Genomic DNA, 21,544 nt, shown 5'->3' on the forward strand with positions numbered 1-21,544 from the left:
TTATACAATTTTTATTTTTTGAATTGCATCACTTTCACACAGTTTTAACTCATATTCTTTTTATTTAATTGACAGATAAAATGAGTTACATAAAAGAAGTGCAAAGCAAAAATTAAACATTTACAATTGTGTACTTCTATGTTTTTCTAAAGTTACAAGAAAAAATAAGTAAAATGTAAAAAAAGAATGAAGAGAATGATCGATAAACATTTCGCTCGCAATAGTAGATTTCTGCACACTTCGTCAAAGTCTAGCATAGTGCTGCCATCTTCATAATCAAATTGATCTCCCTCTTTAAAGATACGGCAACATCAGGTGTAGAAGATCGCATATTTATATCATAATAATGAAAAGCGAGATGCAATCTCAAAAGTATTAATGTATATTATTTAGCGCATTATCAAATTATCTTAATTAAATTTACATTTCGAGAAGTCCATCTCGGGATGCTGTTGCATAAACCTAGAAAAATTCAATAATAGTTAATTCGAAATATAAATATTGTATAATGTACTAGGAAAATATGCAGATACAATATTTTTACTTTTTTATAACATCCTGCTTCTTTTGTTCATCAGACGTTGGAAGTCCCAGCTCTTTCTGTCTTTGATCATACATCATCTTCTCAACAAGACCTCTTGTCTCTCCATCGAGGTCAGAGAGTTTACTAGGTTCGGGGTTCACTTTCTTCGTGCTGATTTCTGGCTCACTGGTTATCACATGTGCCCACCATTGCATCTTATTCACCTGCAAATAGGAAATGTGCTCAAAATATCAATATGCCGATCATAAGAAATATTACGATTATTACATTTTTCCATTACGCCATAAATTATTAAGATTTTTTTATTATTATAATTATATCGCGCACATTTGGTAACTTATGTATGTTAATACATGTTGCAAATCCATTATTATTTCATGAGATAAAATTTATAAAAAAAGATTACGTTAAATAAAATCATGAAATATTTATGCGATAATAGTAAAAGAATTTATTAGATTAGTGCTTTATTAAATGCTTTATTTTGTAAATTGAAAAATATGTCGATCGGTCATGCGTATCTTAAATTTCTATCTGTGACTAAACGATCCTAGAACTGTCGGAATCACCGTTCCGGCAAGGCCGAAGATCGGCAAGGCTGTGCAAAAGCGTGTCTACGATAGCGCGAATACTATCACGTCTGTACATGTGACTCACCTTTTCCAGATTAATTAGCAATAGTTTTCCGTCCTCAATTACCCAAGTAGACTCCTCGAGTTTGACCTCGTGTGGGAAATCCCCGTCAAGAATTGGTGGATGGCCTTTCAGCCCGCAATTCAGATGTTTCTTCGCAATCGACACGACCACGTCCCTTGGTCTGACCGAAAAGTTTACCTTTAGCGGTATTCTAATCTGTAAATGTAAAAAAAAATGTAACATATACACTCACTCGTTTCTTCGAGCATGTATTATTCACATGTGGCGACTACGAAACACCGAGTGTAAAAAAACTTTGTTTTGTGAAATTTATCTCTGTTGTAAAAACAAGAAAATATGCTCTATTTAAAAAGATCATATATATTTATATATTTTTTTTATCTTTAGAAGCTCGTATCTTTTCCATTATATCAGTATAAGTTTTGTTTTGACGTACTGTCTTAATGTAATGACACGCAAAAACTTTGTGAACTCCCATGGATAGTTGATACACTCAGGTAGAAAGAGAACGGATAAAATGATGGATCGATGGGGAGGATGAGAATTGTTCCGCACCGGTACGTTTTTTGTCCTTCTACGATTACGATCTCGTTACAGATCATTATGATCGCGTATTTGCGGCCTCGGGTTTGGGTTTCGGAAACGAAAAATCGTAATGACCTCAGAAGGAAACCTTGAACGTTTGGAAGGTTCGTGGGAGGGGGGGTTCGAATCTACGGAGCGCGAACTGAAAGATGAAAGATGCATTGTAACGATTCACGAAGCGAAATGGCAAAGGTTTGGCATTCCTGGGTACACCTCGTTAACCACGAAGAGTGCCTGCTTTAATTGATGGCAAGTATATACGGATCAGATCTTGGACTTTAGGTCATTGCCAGTTCAAAAGGGTCAAGAGTAGATTGATCACGAGCGTGAATGTTCCCTTTATACGAAAGCATTCGAATCTGGAGTATCGAAACGGTCGCTTTTCTAACGAGTCATCCATTTGTATGATCATTTGAGTCATCATCGAATCGATGAAAGCGATAATCGCCAACAATCTCGTTATTCATTAAAACTAAGACTGCATAACACATGCCAATTATTAAAAATGTGTTGTGATCTTGAATTTATAATCTAATTAGCTTATCGCGGACAGTTCGAACCTTCGTCTAATGTAAATTACAAAGTGAATAGTAAAATTCATTAGCATATTCATGTGCCGGAGTGGTTTCTGCACCGTCAGACGTACGTTTCTATATTTCAATTTCAATTTGTGACACGTAAACAATTCAAGCTGCTTAAGTTTATTACGTATGCAAATTCTCACGCATGCGTTATCTTAAACCTTCTCTCGAAATTTGTCAGTTTACATTATTCAGACGACAAGATAAGATCTCATTTACGCATTTACGTAATTTTCGTTACTAACAGCTTTCGCGCAATTCATTTAGCCCCGACACGTTTATTCGCGACACGATCATCATTCGAATTCCATGGAAAATTAGGCTGACACTGAACCATCAGCTGTGATTATATATTTACTTTGCGTATTTTTTCACAGGCTATATTTCACACGATGCGTCGATTTTCCGATAGAGAGAATATCACGCGGCTTACATCGCATCGCAATCATCCGCACTCATCTCGCGGTCGCTCGTTCTTGGATTTCCAGAATGACGACAACGATGTGGAGCCGGGTGCACCGGTGCGTGGAAACGGATCATGGCTACCGACTTTGCGCCCGACGTTAACAAAATGGAATATCATTATAAAAGCGGCACCGCGAGAAGGCGAGGAAGAAGACGGCCGTAAGGCTGCTCACTTCGCCGAGGTCTACCCTAAGTAGACTGTGACGTATGCGCTTTAACAATCCTCGAAACATTCGCGGAATCGCCGCTACAAAGCCAACGCGTTCACGCGTTTCATAATTAAGAATTCATATGCTGTTATTTGCTTTTTGCAATCGCAATGATATTGCACTCTTCTTTAAACCATTATGTGGCGATGTTTTCTCAAACAATGCTCTGAAGCAATATTGTTTTCTTATCCGTCTTAATACGCCGACCTACAATCGAATTCTGGTCAATGTTGCTGTCAATATCCGCGCAGTGCTACATAAGCGCAGTTAGCAGTTTTATAGTTTAAAAAGTAGCGTGCAATGAGCAGCTGTTCTTATGTGTATTATGTATTGGCAATCACAGCTGTATTGACACAGCTTGCTCTTTGGAGTATGGAATTGATTATCTCCAATTGTACATAATGAGAATTAAAGACACGCTTTGAGTTCAAATAAAATCGTTTTAAATAATCTTAGTATGGAGATCTTTGATTTCTTCCGCGTTTACTCGCGTGAATTATTTTATCTCGCAGACAGACTAATGAGATTGCGTTAAAATATATACAGGGTGCTTCAAAAGTGGAAGTCAATCATTTGAGAGGTGATTGGATACAAAAACAAGAAAAAGAGTTGATATGAATTCGATACACATGCGTTTATTTTCGAATTATTTTCGACATTTTTACGAATAATTCGAAAACAATACATTTTCAGACTTATGTTCATATCAACTTTCTTTCTTATTTTCTTGTTCCTATTCACCTTCCGAGTGATTGACCTCGACTTAAGAAACACCTTGTATATAATTACTCTGTTAAAATATAACAAAGAGAAATATTATTAGCTGTCATTGTCTGGATTCAACATGTTCACGATTTCGTTGCTATTCTCGCCGTTTTAACCTGGCACCCGCATAAAACGGACGTGTCGTATTGATGTTGTCCGTGACTGCCAAGACTTGCGAAACACTCGTTCTTCCAACCATCGCGCAGCCACATCGGGATCGAGTATACAAGAGTCTTTTTATACGCAGATAGGATTTAAAAATGGCACGGGGAGATTGCACATTATACGAGTTCATAGTCTCGGCGTGGCGAAGCTTCTCGTTCGGGATCTCGGTATTCGACTTGTCGCAAACGGGCGAACGTGACCCCGAAAGCCACGTCGCCTCGTTCGCGGATAACCGATTTATTTGGCGCTTCATCAAAATCCTTGATCCTAAAGAATCGAATACGTTTAATTCGCTTGCGTAACCAAATAGTTCGCTCGTTACTCACGGTGTCGAATAACGCGTTTTCTTTCGACGCGCGAGATCTTACGACGAGATCGAAATTTGTAATCGCGATTCGCGATGTCGTGCGACGTATGAGCACGCGCGACTTGGGAACTTTCCCACTCGCAAATTCTTTCAGTGTGCAGCGACAAAACATTAATCGCTATCAGCTCGACGGATAAACGTAGAAGCTTGAGTAATGAACACGGCATCTCTTCGAGGCATCAAGGACGACGCGAAACGCAAGCGAAAATGAACGTACGTGCGGACACGTTGACATACTACTTTAATAATTATTTTTAAAAAAACACTAAAACGTTAGGCAAACGTTGCAGACACTCAAGAATACGTGTACAAAGTCGTTTTTATATTTTAGATATCGCTTTGTATACTTCATCTTTGATTACAAGGCCGATCCTTCCTTTTCTTCTTTTGCTTTTAAAGTAGCTTTTGACAGAGATGAATTATGTTAATGTGAGATAAAAACAAAATACGAAAAATCGATCGATGAATTAAGATCATCATCATTGCGAGAAAATAATACTTTTAGCTTATTGATTAAATATTCCAATTATTTTGTAGTCACCATATTTTTGAGATTGTATCGGCGCATTGAAAATAAATAACACTAAATATATATATCGATAAAACAATCGAGAAAAAAACATTGAAGCGTAATAAAGAAATTGCTGTGACTTTGAGCAATGAAGGATTTTGCAAATATTAGAGAAAAGATGACGAGAATGAACAGTAAGAATAAAGTGAGCTATTTGTATTGATGGATTTCATTTATACCTATTAGCGTGAATAACGATTGATTCATAAATGCTCATTCTAAAGTCAAATGATTAAGTGAGGTAAAGTAATAACGTGCATTCAATAATTAATTTTACGTGATGAATTTTTCAAGATCAACATGATCATAATAATAATAATAATAATAATAATAATAACGTGGGAAGATTAAAGAAATTTTTGACTGACGAACATAGAGATATAAAAACAGACATCATTTAATACAGTTTAAATGACTTTAATCATGAGTTATCAACAAACCAATCATTGAATTATTCCAATGTTTAATCATATTAAATAATAAATTAAATATTTAATCATATTAAATTAAAAATTTGCGCAGAAATTTTTCGGATGTTTATTTTTGATTCGCAAAAGACTTTTGTTGTACTGTCGTAATGACACAGTACTCGAAATTAACGATCGTGGTTAATGTAAAATGTTTTCGCATCGTTATTAATACTACAAAATCTGGTATTTAAATCAGCAATTATCCATACGAGTGCCGTCTCGCGTTTTTCATAATCAGTTGCAGCCTGTTACGGCAGAGGATATAATTATCTCGTGACAGCCGTTTCATTTAATGCATGTTTTTGTAGATCCAAACACTGTTATCGCTGATCGTTCTCTTAACGATGAAGCATAAGACGGCGGCACAAATGAAAAAATTAATTTATAGCTTCCGGTAGATGCTACAGATGAATACATGTCCAAACGGTAGCTTAACTACATTAGCGGCATACTCCCGTAATAATCAATAACTGTCATTAAATAGTTAATATGCATCTACAGAAAAGATAAAAGCTTAACGTTTTATTCCAAAGACGAAGACATACATCAAAAGGCTTATTTGCTTATAAAAAAAGAAATGAAAAAAATGTCATCAATACATTTTACAACAATCAATTGCAAAGTATATTAATAGTACACATATATAATACAAAATTATATATATATATATATATATAGTGTTGTGTACATTTTGCCAATATTACGTTAATATATGAATAATGTAATATCCGGTTACGATGAAACGGAGCCAAGAAATATAGCGGTTAACGCGATCGAAAGGAGGAGCGAGAAAGAAAATGGATGAACTTCTCTCACCGAGCGCATGCTCTCAGATGCGCAAGTGTACAGGTGCATCGCTTATTTCTACAAGAGCACGTGCACATCTGCATCGTTTCGTGTGCGAGGAGAAACGAGCCCGAATGGAGGAGAGATGCAGATCGGGAGGCGAGGGAGATGCGAGGCATAGATAAATCGGCGCCTGCGAGCCGCGCATCCGGCTCGAGGAAAGGATTAGGATTCTCGACGCTGATTTTGTGCAATTCGCAACGATTGGCGGCCTACGGGCGGAGAGGGAGAGGAGATAGAGAGCGCGGCGCGAAAACGCGACGGGTAATTTATATGTATGAAAAGATGTTGCAAAAGACACGTCACTTGCCGAGATTAAAACGAGAGAAGTTGCCGTCGCGATAATAAGCGCCAACAATGGATGCGCTTCCCGAAGCAAGAGTGCATCGCGTCAGGGGCGTTAAGGTAAAAATTGTTGCAGCCTGTAAGACGCGGAATTCAGGTCGCGGTGAGGAGTAAACCGGAGAGGCGGGAGGCCGTAGGTAAATATTTCTTCACACCACAATCTGGAATCGGGCTAATGTAGGTCGAGCGTTACTTTACTTCAATCATTAATATATTATTTACCTTCATAAGCGGATCGAGCGGATGTAACGCGCAATTTATATCGAGGCGAAATCGCACATGGTAAAGCACCGCCGGGGATATTTGTTGAAATCAGATATTAGATATCTATATCCGAATAGCGTTAAGCAATATAATTGCCGCCGTATATTATATGATTGTGTGTCTGCACATGTTATTACAGTTTGCCGCGCGGTATGTATTGCTACAGTTTATTATCGGAGAGAGAAATACCGCTTGATATGACGCATCTATCCCCCTATCGAGTATACCTTTATCCGACTAATTTACAATCTCGGCTTTCGTAAATCACACTGGGAATATTCCGTGACGTATAAAGATTTATGGAAAAAAGATGAGTTAATTAGATGCGCGATTTCTCGCGCAACAAATATCAGGCTCGAGCAAAGTTGTTAAACGATGGGGCGCGACAATTTCTTTTTCTACACTCGATTATCGTTTTTTTCCTCTCGATTATCGTATTGATTGACGAGGCTTCTTTACGAGGGTAATTCTTTCGATATTAATCGTTCGGTGCTTCATCGCGACACGTCGGGCGCGATACGTCGACGGGCAGAGGCAGGTGCGGTGCCCACCACCATGATGGCACCAACGCTCTCAACGGTGTTCTCGGCGAAATCGCAGCAACGGCGGTGCGTGCGACGGTCAGAATTCCAGGAGGCCGGGTGAGACCGGTTCCTCCCGAAAAATTGGCGCCGAGCTGACCACGTTTCGGGTCAAAGAACGGCCTTGCCTCTCGCTCCGTCTCTCGCTCCCGCGGCCTCCTCTCCGCCTCCATTACCTCTCCCGTGACTGCTCCTCGCGCTTTTCGCGTCCTCGCGATTCCCCTCCTTACCTTGATTCGCCATCGGCACCACCACCGAGTGTCAGTGGCGTAAACAGTGGCCTTATGTCAGAGATAAAAAGAAAAAAAAAAAATAAATAAAGTAACGACGATAAAAACGAAAATAATATTGCGTGTTTCACGATGGCATCCCGCGATCCTCGCTATATCGGATGTTTCCTTCTACGACGTCAAAACTCAGCGACTGTATATGTCGCTGAATTAGAAAATTTATGACAACGCGTTCACGGCCAGACGTAAACTTTCTTAAGTGGAGGGAATGAACTCTTGTCAATCTAATCACAGAGAGAGAGACTTGTCACTAATCACTTCTTCGGATTATTGATTACTTTGATAATTATTGCTGATTCTAATTTAAATACTGTCTATATGCTAAATTAAATATTAGTGCAGACGATGTCTTATTTATTTTTAAAGCAAATGATTGAATATGTCATCACTTAATGATCTCCATTGCTGGTCGACGACCGTTCTTGACGAAATGCGGAGAAGCAAGAATAACTTTCGACGTGGCCTCTTCTTGACTTCGCGAGCAAATTGTTCACGCAAACAAAAATTCGTGAGTTACGACAGATCAGTTATATTATCGAGCCAATAATGCTCTACGTGGAGGGCAACAAAAGCGATCGAGAATACGTAAATAAGCACTCTGTGCTTATGTGTGCATAAGGAATCCGGGCAATAAGATCGTGCGCTCTCTACTCCAGTTTGAGAAAGCGCGAGTGTTGTAATCTCACATAATTCTACGCGAATATACTTGGCTTGGTTGCTGACTTATTACCGATTTATTCGCTATTCGCTTTAGACGCGCGATGACTTTATCCCGTTATCAATTACGTACGCTCATTCGTAACTTACTACTCAAGCCTCACCGCCTCAAGGCAATCTACGATTCGGACAGCAGATGCTCCCGTCAAACTTTTTACCAATATTTATACGAGAAATTTGCCTCATGAAACTTTGTTCCTGTTCGTTACGGCTACGCGCTATGAAGATTTCAAGTATCACACGTGAAGAAATACAAACAGAACGGAACAAGTGTTATCCTCAACACGTTTATAAACGTTGCGCAACGAGACGCACATGAATAACGCAACGTGACGTTAATACGCGAAGTCGAGTTGACTGGTGATACGCTGAGATTTTTGAGCGAGCGAGATGTGAAGTTTTTCGTCGTTGTGCTGAAATAAGTATATCGGTATATCGAAGGCAATCTGCGGATAGGCGAGTAACGCGCACGTGTGGAAAATTGCCTCACTGCTAGATGGACGGTAATAACAATCGCTCTACTTTCGCGGATTTGCGGCGAATGCGCTTTTTGTAAATTGCGCCCTGGTGTAACGATCCTTCTCGTCCGGAGGCGCGCGGCTTGGAGACGCCGCGAGCGCGCAGCAGATCGTCGATGCGAGCTGCCGGCGCGCATACGCGCCACTTACGCAATTACCGAGAGAAGGAAAGGGGGGGGGGGGAAGACTGGTGTGCCGCGACCGCCAAAAGTGAAATCGAGAGATGGAGGAGGACCAAGCGAGAGATAGGGCGCTTCGAGATGCTAAGTCAAAAAGGGAAGTGAGGCGAGTTTGCAGCCGAATCCCTTGATCGGCGATAATCTCTTAAGGCGCTTAGGCAATCAGGCGTGAAGCACCAATCGGTGCGGCGTTGTAAAAAACGTTAGCGACCCTGTTGCTCTTTACATCTCTATTTACGTAATCTGTAACGAAAGCTACAATCTAACGGACGATAATTACGTGCGTTTCTTTAACTAATTAAATTATTTATTATTTATTAATTATTAATCAGGAAATGTGTTAATTTTAAAAATATTTAATAAGCGGATATCGTTTATCTGATATGATTTTTATGTAATCTTTTGCAACTCGAAACTTTATCGTTGTATTATGAGAGGCGAGTATGCGATGTGACGATATATAGAGAAATACCACGGTAACAAGAATAGAAACGGGCTCGCGGGAACATTCGGGTTATCGGTGCTTAGAATCGAGAAGAGTGCTTTTTCCGGTGCCTTGTTAAAGGACCACCCGCATGCACAACTTGCCATAAACTATGCGAAAATTACGCGAGCGATCGCAACCCCGTTAACTATACTTGCGTAAACTGCGCCTTCGATGACCATTGTTCTCAAAACGAGCGAGTATCTATCGTTAATTTCTTATAAGAATTACAAGGTGTACTTTTTTCGTTTAATTTCGTTTAATTGTACTTAAGCAGTTCTGCTGATTTGAAAGCAAATAGGTATGAAAATATACCTGTAACTATAAGAGATTTACTAGTCATAAAGATTATTTATAGATTATTATCAACAGCCGACGTTTCCGGTACTTTTCAAACACATTGCACGCTACCTATTCATATTCTAATACGGAAGCATTTGGCAACAACTTCCTTAATGATCTGCTTTATCTAGCAAGAATCAGTTTTAATGAATTCTACACAGAATCGGTTTTAATTGAATTCTGCATAGATATATAAAGACATGTTTCATCATAAAAAGTCTGACACAAAGAAATGCTAAATAAATTGCATTAACGTATCAGATCTTTAAAACATATGAAGATGTATAAACTTTATTCAAAACAACAAACCCGTATAAAATCTGTCGCAGCTGATACATATTATGAATACAGCTTTTTTTAATTCTGCGACAGACCGTTAAGATTGTTATGGATTGAGACTAAACCACTTCGCAGTCGCACGATTTTAATTTTTGATCAACACTCTTACACAGGCAGCTGTGCGGTAGTTATATTTAGAGATTCCAAATATCTTTCGCTTTAAGTCATTGGGAAATTTTACAAAAGACAATTTATTGTAATGGCCAATTAGACTATGGTAAATAACGATATAAAAACAGATATATGATGCAGTAGTTGTATTAGTTCTCATCTTTCGATCGCTTTTATAATGTTCGAGTTTATTCTCTTTCTATTTCTTCAAGCAAATTAAAAATGCAGGTATTTTTATATGAAAATTTTTGTTTTATTGATCTATAACGTATCAAAACTTTTTTTTAAGCACTCATTGCCAAATAAGTCGAATTTTAGTGCGATGACACAGGCACCAATTATTATAATTAAACCGCCGAAGCGAATTCGAGCACGTAACATAAAAACTTCAATTTCAATAAAAATTATACGAGTAGATAAAATTCTTGAAATTCGATGGATAAACAAGTGACATTAATAAATGGTATTTATATCCCTTTTGGTTATATCTTAAGAATTCTCTAGGGCTTAAGACATCTGAAAAATCATTATCGTATCTGAAATATGACGAGAAAAAAATTTACATTTTACTGAATATGCCATAAATATCATATGATAATTCTAATTAACGGACTTGGTATCGATTCTGCATTACATATCATAATTTACGTTAATTCGGTTATTTTAATAAAACACACAGGTATAGAACTCGCTCCTCAAAGGCGTTAAATGCCAATGCGCTCATACACTACTATTTTGTAAATATCTCCTTGACATAATTGCGCATAAAAACATATGTAAACGTATGTATGCGGACGGGATCGTCATGAGCGTTCGATTACATTTAAGTACGTCGTTATATTCTGTTTTTAAGCGACACGGCAACATATTATCGATTGATTTGTTCGTCAGTTAAACATAACTAATAATTTTCATGCACATATCGGAAACAACAACATCTATTACCGTAGCGCATCGTATACACGTCCATCGAATATGCCGGGAATGCTGGGGGATGATTTGCTCGTAAATTTTTACGAGGCACGCAAGTATTTTAACTGCGTACAATGACATCTGCCGTTGCGTAATTATTAACACAACAAATAATCGTAGCTGGCACACACTGTATTCGCTTCTGCATCGCTACTTAAAAGCAGTTTCGTGTTGTTGATAATTATTTCCCCTCAGATGGGTCATTATCCCAACGCGTTGCTATCTATTTGTTCCCTGTGATAATTCCGATAATGTCCTGCAGGCGAGTCAAATCGAAAGATTATAGAAATTTTTCGCTATCAATACTACATCAAACGCGACATCATAAATATTATCATAATCATCATCTTCTTATTCTTTCTCTTCACTTTTATACTTGTCGTATATCATCGATATGACGTGTATATACCGCTAATTACTAGCAAACTGTCACTTGGTAACGATCTCTCCTTGTCCTCCGCGATTAAGAACACGCTATAGTAACAGGGGATTAATTGCTGGTTGCTGAAGTACACTCGGATTGGGAAATAAAACTGATTATCAAGCTGATTATTATTACGCGTAATTATCTCTGGTTGTCATCAATTTTATGAGTTATTTTTAATTAAAAATGACCATATGGATGATGGTGTTGCTGAAGCTGCTTTACTTTTTCACAATCAACGTATATACGTATCTTATATACGTATATACACATCTTTGCACAATAACAGGAAACCTTTTATCAATTTCGTGATAGGCGAGCAAATTAATTTCATCGGTTGCTGCATCAAAGAACAGCCGACACTTTCAAGGAGCGAAAACGTCAGTGCGACTAAGCCGCTAGTTGAAAATCGCTCGGATCGCGATTATTGATCTAGGTCAGCCTGGGAGTACCTTTCACGCATCAGTCGAACGCTTACTCAACGTTAATCGTTACAGTTTCTTTGTTCATGCTGAATGGCGGGAAAATTACAGCCGCGTAGCATGCGTGCGTTATACAGTTTGCGCATATCGTCTGCATAATATCCAAGATCAGCGTCACTCTCAAACTTGACGCATGAATATACGTTCCGTAGCATCGCCGATGTATCGCTCGTGACAAAGCCGAGGACAACGTCAAATGAAGCTGCCGTGCAAACCAGAAACTCTCGGAATTATTGAGAAAGAGTGTCTTCCATGCTCGTCGAGGTAGCCGAGCGGAACCTCTCGCGGTCGATAACTCCTAAGGATCATTAACGTCTTTTCTAGGGGGACTGCACGTCATTGAGAGGAGTGACGCGCGGTAGATCGTTGGAAAGAAGTACTACGCGTATTGGGAAACGACGCGAGGTTGATCCGGGTCGTTTCCACGACGGACGGCAAACGCTCGGCCGGGAGACTCTCCTTTTTCCTCCGCGAGCGGCAACGACTCGGCGGCTCTTAACGCTCGCACAGTCGGTGACACTACGTCGGTGTCAAGGACTCCGAGGGATGAGCAGAAGCCTATACCGTGATTTATCGGGTTATCCGTGTATATGTTACAAGGCTGTGCCTGACACCGTGGCGAATCGTGCGACACCCAATGCTGCCCAATCTGTTCCTTCTTCCGCGCGAGTGCATCGATCAGTCTGCTATTAATCGTAATTAATGATTGACAATGACTAGAGCGAATTGAATAATGATCGTAGATAACTTAATTTACATGGATAATGTTTATAATGGCTGACATTATTTCTGATTATCTATCCTCTTTATGTTAATAAAAATGTCTTCTCGCAAAAAGAAATTAACTTGAATTTGTAATTATTTCCTCATTAATTTTTTTTTTTTGGTTAGATTAATAAATCTCTGGTTATATTATATTTCTGGCTGTGTAAAATTTAGAAGCATATTTCGCAAAATTGCAAATTATGGCGACTTAATTTCTTAATCTTCAGCAATTAAAGACACAAAATAAATGTATTTTGCAATTAAGTTGATGTTATTATCATTATGATTGTTAATAATTATCGCTCTCACTTAATTAAGTTGCTCTAATTTACTAAGAATATAACGCGTTTCTTAACTATTCTTAACTATTCTTAACTATTCAACGTAATTGTGCGACAGATTACCTTCTTTGATTTCAACAATTCTTTATATATATTCTTTAGTGCTGCAATTTCTCGGGAGAGTCTTTAACCGCATTATAACGAAATGAGACTTGAATTATTAAAAATAAAATAAATTTATCATTGATGTTTGATTGCATCTGATAATCAAGTATTTCACCACATTTCGTCAAATTTCAGCACCGAATTACGAGGTCAGACACGCGCTAATGAGGAACTGTTATTTAGTTAAGGACATCATTACAGCAAGAAACAACGATACAAATTCGTTAAGTTGCGCGAGAATACTTTCGTAACGCGACAATTCTCTGCTGCTCGAAATATAAAGAGAAATTGCGGATCGGCTGACGCGGACGCACGCACGGCCGTTTTTCGGCACAATTACGCTCGTCCATTTTAAGACGGATTTTATTATATTTTTCTCGCGAATCGGGCAACAATATTGCAAAATTACCGGTTCTTACGAGACGCGCAACGTCGTCGATCGTCAGCCGCACATTCTCTAACTGCATAGTAATTGCCGCGATGACCCCGGCACGTTGCGCGCACAGGCATTGCAATTTCTGCATTTCATAACTGACAAACATATCACAGAAGAGGGAGAGACCGAGGGCGAGCTATAAAATAATTGAAATCCTTCTTGCGTTGTTCTGCCTCGCAACGAGAAATCGGAGAGGAGTATCTTACTTTCAAGCTGCGAAAGATATATAAAGGGATTCTCGCCCCGAGATGTAAACTGACATTTAAGTCTAAATGCGGCGCGCGTACCTGTGCAATTATGATTAAATTAGACAGGATACTTTCAAAACAGTGCGCAACAGAGCGCTGATTTTCCGCCGCGATTGAACTCACGCTTATATCGAACGGAACGATCTCGTTTCTATTATCCGGGGCCACTCTTGAAACGCTTTTCGTCTAGGCCACCTTCACAGGTTATTAAATACAATGCGCGAAATGCACATTCTAATTTCCGCGCCAATTACCGCCTCCTAGACCTCGTGCCGACGCGGCGACCTTACCGTTTCTGCATTATGCAATGTAGACCGATAGTTTGGCGCGATCGCGTGGCAGGACCGCGCACGAGCGGTTTCTTCATCGGTAAAAAGATAATTGGCCATATAATAACGTTTATCCGTCGCTTTCCTTACGATCAATTGAGTAATGAATCGAGTCTTGTTGTCGTCCTTCCACATGTCGTTTCCTGCTGTTTCTCATCTCTTTCGCGTATTTCTTACACGTATTTATCTTTATAAGAAAACCGCTGAGAACACACGTGGGGCAATAATCTCGCCTCCCGCGCATGTTTTAATTGCTGCAGACAATTACCGCGATGACCCTGAAGGAGCGCGATGATCTTACGAAGAAGTCTGTGAGATAATACGCTTTTTATTTGCAATCGAGGTATTACGAAAATGAAATATTGTTTCGCAATACGGGGTGTTTCGCATCTAGTATCGAGGTCGTTGCGTGTTCAAAAAGACATTAAAATAATAATAATATGTATACATTCATAAAAAGATTGTCATTATTACAGAAAGGCTAAATCAATTATATACATAAAGTTGAAAAAAGTTTAAAGAAAAATGTTAAGTTGAACTTAAGACTTCATATAAGTTTCTTGTCGCTATTTTTTTTTTTTTTTTTTTTTTTTTTTTTTTTTTTTGACGAAATGAGTTCACTCGCGTGTAATCCCTATTAAAACCGGATTTCGGAAATGCTAATGTTCGCACGTTCCTCCGAGCGTTGAGAACACATGTCGCTTTACATGGCCGGGCACGCGCTTTAATTGCGCGTGCGATTATCAGAGTGACCCCGGGTGTCGTCGTTGACCTTACATAGAATATCCCTTTAAATTCCTGCATTTCGCAATTGGCGGATGCCCGTTCTACGCGTTCCCTGGCACGTAGGCGGGTACAAGCGACCACGTCAGGCGCGTTTGGACCTTTGACGAGCATTCATACGTGACCGAGAGGTGAGACAAACAAGACGGACGCGGGCGAGCGAGGCAGGCTACGGGAAGGTAAAAAGAAGACATAGGCTCTCGACCGTACGTCCGGCAGAACGCGAGACGCATACGGAAAACCTGAGTTCAATGTCAGCCCGTTGACGATCCCCGGCTACCGCCCTCCCCCCGTCCGCCGGAATAGTTTTTTATCCATGTCCGTGACGGCCGCGCGCAACTTGCGTAATCGCGAGGCCTAAATACCAATCGCCACATCCTAGCCGATTGTAGATGCAACTAGATGCAGATGGATCCTCTGCCGTGTCTCGTCCGTGTCGTTAACTCTTTCCGCGCGAAGCTGTCCCATCGTTCGTTTCATTTAGCATGAAGGTGCGATCTCGCGAGGAAACGAGTTCCACGCGAAAAGTTTTGAGCGCTAGGATATGTCAATAAAAATTTTAGAGTGACAAGTGAAAAAGCAAATAAATTCTGTTGATTGTACAAATTAGTAAGCAATCGCGTAATTATTAACTTACGAAAACTTACGTCCAAGCACTTAGTTTCAAGCGCAGAAATATATTAATAAAAAATTTCAGAAGGAAAAGTAGAAAAGCAAAGAAATTTTGTTGATTGTATAAATTAGTGAGCAATCATATGATTATTAATTTGAAAATTTGTGTCTATACACTTAATTTCAAGCGATTTGGGATATATCAATGAAAATTTTAGAAAAAAAAGTGAAAAAGCAAAGAAATTCTGTTGTAATCGTAAATTAGTAATCGCATAATTAATAATCTACAAAACTTGCGTCTATGCGCTTTTGATTAATCAATGATTTTACTTGAAGTAAATGACGACATGTGTGATCTTACGTAGCGCGAGACGCAATCGCGTTTAAGTAATAAACCAATCGACATTGCAGAGTCTAACGTGCAGAACGTGATTAATCGAGACAAAACGTGATGTCGAGAAACAGTCTTGTAACGAAGAGCTCATGTACATGCACCATGTATGCATCGATTCGAATCTTCAGTTCGCTGAAAGCGGATCGCGCTGCAATTTCTCAAAGGTGAGTGGCGCCAAAATTGCAAAACCGGTTAATTTAGAATTTCAGTGCCACGATAGCCCACCGGCGATCGGGAATTCCTATGATTCCGATGCAGCTTCTGCTTCGGTAACGGACCGGCGAGATGCGTCGGTTCTAAAAATACATCTTACTTAACCCCCCTTCCCCCCCCCCCCCGAGCGCGCCGATACAACATACGCGCGCCGCGCGGTTTTAATTTATCTCTCCACATTTCCTACTTATGTCACGACTGGCTTCTCGGGTGCGATCGAATATTCTTGAGGTCTTTTTACGAGCTCGCGTATAACTCATCGGCACAACCCCGTTCCTCGCCGGCAGGATATATGGCACGAGAAATACTTGTACGCGATCAGAAAAACTCGCTATAAATAATCGTGATATTCGCGATCACAATGTTTAATAATCCAGTTTTACATAACTTGCCGAAGTATTATAAAATACATCCGATTGCGTATTTTTATATCTTTTTTTTTGCGACCCAAAGATAAGCCTCTCGGCTGGGCGTAAAGAACGTTCCTTGCGTAAAAGAGAATGTTAACATACGTTGCCAGCGGGCTAAATAAAAATTGTTGTGTTACACTCAGAGCAGGGAATTCGCCTAGCCCGTGGGCAACGGGTTAAGAATGAAATCCCCGCGGGACGTTCACCCGCGCTGTAATTCCATAGTTTCGCAAAGGGCGGAATTTTTAACGGCGGGTACGGCCGGCCGGGAATACGACCTGGCAGCTGAAATGCGCGATCCCTCGCACCGGCATAACATCATTCAATTACATGGCCTTAAATACTTTAGAACACCTTCAGGAATAATGCCACGGTGCGAAACGCGATACGCGACGCCGTCGCCGCACCGCGCGCGTGTATAACTTGACAGGTACCGCGTAATTGATATTACGAAACGTTGCGAAAGAACGAGAGGGAGCGTCGTCGGCTCTGGGTAGTTTCTTCGTTTCCAGGCGATTTCGTGCAAAATAATTAGCGACGGGTACCGGAGTAAAAAAAGAAAAAAAAAAAAAAAAGAGAGGAAAGAACGAAATCAGACTCCCTGGGGTACTATACCAATCTCCGCTGATGTCCGGCGAGATGCCCTGCCTCCTGATTGCCTTCGTGCTATATCGAAAACCTTGCACTTGACAGTATACACCGAATGATGTTCGCGAATGAGCCTCTCGACCTTCGGACATATTGCGCTATGTACAGATTTTTTTTCATGTTACAACTCTCTATTTTTGCGTGCGTCCGTATCTAAACCTCCGACTAATTCGTTTTATCTTAATTATATAGCCTTTTACGGGAACGGTAATCTCAAAAAGTATATCTAAAGAGTTGTATAAAAAAGATGTAGATATCTGCTCTGCGTTAATTTAAAACATTAATTCACAAAGAAAAACTGATATCCGATTGCAACATGTTGTATTTCTTTATAACGCAGATGCACCGATAGCGCATCGTTCGCGTGAGTTAAATGCACTTAAATGCACTTCAAATGTAACAAGCGCGCGCGGCAAAACTTCGGCATTGTTGGATTTTTCGACACATACATCGTCAAGTGAGCGATCACGAGATACGACTTAATGGTTGGCGGACGCGATTGCTCGAAATCGATTTCGCTCCATCGCACGCTCGATCTCTCGGATGGATAAAAATATCGCCCTCGACGTCTTCGCGGTTCGCCGATTAAGAAAAGATGCACGGATAATCGTTCGAAGGTACCGTGCTTAAATTGTGTGTGATTCGCCGGCCTGAAGCAACGACGCGTCCTTTCAGCACGATTTATTGGAACTACTCGATTAATAAGAGATAAATCGTAATTGAGTGCAATCTCGCTTTATTATTCTATATGCGATAATCGATATGCATGTCTTTATCCTACGAATCGATATCTCAACTAAACGAGCTACGTACTTATTTAACATAAGTAGAATAAAAAAAAAAATATACACTTTTCCAAAAAAATATTTCACATACATCATTCTTTTAAAGGCACAATGTTAATTAATATTCATATTCTGTTTGAATAAGAATATTAAAATATTGTACGCCTTGATTAAGTTAATCCTTTAAAGTCTTTTTAATCAAACACTGTAACATTTAAGTTTCAATGTAATTTTTAATTCATAAGTAATTTGGATAATTATACTTTCTCAATATCTTTCATCATGATACTTCAAGTAGGTGATATGACGATTATAGAAAGTGAAAAAAAGGTGAAGAGCTAATGCTACTCTTGACATTCGTCAATTGCACTTGGCTTTAAGTATCGATTAATTTCATAATAGAATATATCGATACCTTGAAGTAAGCAATCATATTTATAGACTTGTTCACGTTTTACAACTCCATTTTGAACGTAAAAGTACGTGATTGTGATAATTCATCTTTATTGCCACAACAATCATCAGAAACACGATTTTATTTTTGTAAAAACTCAGAAAACACAGAAATATCATAAAAAGTGCGATTACCGTCGATTCTGTTCTTCTTAACGAAAGGGCTCTCGCGATTTGTATTGGAAACAACGCTGAAATAGCTCTTGCCGACATTGACCTAAATGGAGTGAATAGCATCTGTAAAAAAAACTTTGGGAGATAATCTTCAACCATTCTCTTTATTGAAATTACGGAACAAAAGAATTGATATTTATTTGTAATGTTGGCTTCAAAAAACTTCCAGAAACTCTTGAGCTACAAACCAATAGTCTGCAAACAGCAGGAAATATATAGCGAATAAGATACATTAACAAAATTTGATAATTTGTGTAATACATTATGCGACAAGATAATATAATGTAAAAACTATTAAAAGTCGAAATTCTTGAATGGTATTATTATGGTATATATTAACACAAATGATATCTTAATTAAATAAAATTATTTTCTTGAACATCGAAAAACATCACTTTTGTTTTGTAATAATTTTTTTAATAATTGTGGAAGTTACGATATAGTATATATTTTATGTCGAGCTCAATTCAAAAGTTGCAAAAAACATTGATTTCTGATTTATTATTGATCAAAAAAAAAACCAACAACGCTTTATTATCGAGCGCAATTCGAAATATTGACAATAAATTTATAATTCTAATCACTATGTATGCTATTTTAGATTTAGATTTTAATACATTAACATTAGAAATTTTTATACATACACACATTTCAGAACACATTAGATTATTGTTTTTCTTCTATATTCTTTATTTGTTTTTTTTTTTGTTTTCAATTATTATTTCACTTAATTATCTTCGTATAACTAGAGGATTTTTTTTCGTTTGCAGTTAACCGATTGAAGATTATTCAATCTGCCGTTCAATTAATTGCAAATAACGTATGCGTCACGCGCACATTCGTTCGCATTCGCGATGAATTCGTTTGCGTGTACTATTCAGGCCTAGAGACAAGCGAATAGAGGACGTCGCGACGATAAATACACGCGGAGAAAACTGTCAACGGAAAATCATGCCATCGTGATAAATAAAACGCTTAAATATCGCCAGAGATTCGATAAAACGCGATTTCGAATGAATCTTTTTCTCTCTTGAATGCGATCAGAAAATCAAATTCACTTATCGCAAAAAAGATAGTAGCATCTTTGACTGGTCTAGGCCATCAAAACAACTTACCAGTCCCTGACCCACATGCTTGATGCCCGCTGCGTTTATGTCTTTTTTTAAAAAAAAAAAAAAAGAAAAGAAAAGGAAAGAGAAAAGCTTTTTTGATCACTCTCTTCGGCAATAATCACGATCCGTCACGACTGGACATCGAACATCGTCGAATCATGCATTCGCTCGCACGGGAGGTATCGACTTATCGATGATCACGCTGTCCGATGCCCGGATCGCGTACATGACGTTACATGCCAACCGTTGTATATACATGATAATCGTATAGTGAAGTAATTACAGTGTATTCGGATAATAAAGACAGAGAGAAGAGTAGATCGGGATTTTTGAGGTACCGAAGTAACGTCGTGATTAAAACTAATTAGCGATACCACCTCGTAAAGTGTCTCTCATTTACGTGTATCACCGCGTTGGGTGCGAATTTCTCTTTCTTTCCATTCGGGGAACATTAATATAGCTTACTTTTTTTCGTAATTGATATTCAAGATACGTAGCGTAATGCGCACTTACTTCAACTACAATGGTTTTTTTCTTTATCGTTTTTTCCTTTAATTTTGCTTTCACTATTCTTAATGAAATGAAAGACTAGGATTTTCCCACCCGTTGTACAAATAGCAATACACAGCATTATTTTCATAGCACGCACGTAACGGGGCGCCCTCATCACCGTCAGAATGCTAAAAGAGCCCAAGTATAGAAGTATTGTAGTTTATTAATCGAAATATTGCAATGCCTCTAAGTGCTTTTCATAGTGCGTCTCACATGCTTACATAATTCTACCGTGGAACTACGTTGCATCGGCTTGTCACTTGATTAAAATAAACATCCGTTATGTAAATGATACTTGTGCAGACTTGCGCGCTTTAAGACGTCTCCGGAGAGACGTGGAAAAACATGGGAAAGAAATGAAAGAGGCACGGAAGATAAAACGTCGGGACAAGGAGACCCGACGTCTCGATTCAATCGCATTCGAATCTCCTTCGTAAACTGCTTCGCATCGCGATTCGCTGGACGGCAGCGGCCAGAGCCTGAGCCACGAGCTCGCATTTCGTGTTGCATTTCGTGGGATAACTCCGACATTATATATCTCCGTTCTCATTAACCGCGTGCCATTTTTCCGAGCGTAATGCAAATTGAGGTTCTGCTTAACGGCAACGACGGGAGCCGAGAGTGCGCGTGTGCGCGCACGAGAAGGGGAGAGGGGGACTTGACCAAAATGCAACGTTCGTTTTCTCAGATACATCCATGACCCAGATAGCGTGTGTCGACGCGACGCATCCTCCGGTCGCGAAAGCGAGGCGCGCGATGTACCGCAGCGCGGAAGGACCTCTTCCTTCAGTTCCGTCGTGGCACCGTGTGTTTGGGACTTACCCAAAGCGAGGAGGCCGCCGCGCACACCTCGCGCGGTTTCTCATCGACGCTCATATTTTGTCGGATATGCGCCGACGTCGCGCCCGCCC

General features: G+C 39.4%; 1 protein-coding gene across 1 annotated transcript in view; it reads right to left on the minus strand.

The window, feature by feature from the left end:
* Positions 1-42: 42 nt before the first annotated feature.
* Positions 43-21,544, minus strand: part of nudC (nuclear distribution C, dynein complex regulator) — a 76,353-nt gene continuing 54,851 nt past the window's right edge. The window contains exons 5-7 of the mRNA XM_089076323.1: positions 1,202-1,396; positions 545-747; positions 43-462 (exon numbers count right to left, since the gene is read on the minus strand). Of these exons, the coding sequence (XP_088932449.1) occupies positions 411-462; positions 545-747; positions 1,202-1,396 (450 nt within the window). The 3' untranslated portion in view covers positions 43-410. The remainder of the gene's footprint in view (positions 463-544; positions 748-1,201; positions 1,397-21,544) is intronic.

The sequence above is a fragment of the Pogonomyrmex barbatus genome, unplaced genomic scaffold (genome assembly GCF_055798465.1).
Source record: "Pogonomyrmex barbatus isolate J1 unplaced genomic scaffold, ASM5579846v1 scaffold2, whole genome shotgun sequence".
NCBI classification, from domain to species: domain Eukaryota; kingdom Metazoa; phylum Arthropoda; class Insecta; order Hymenoptera; family Formicidae; genus Pogonomyrmex; species Pogonomyrmex barbatus.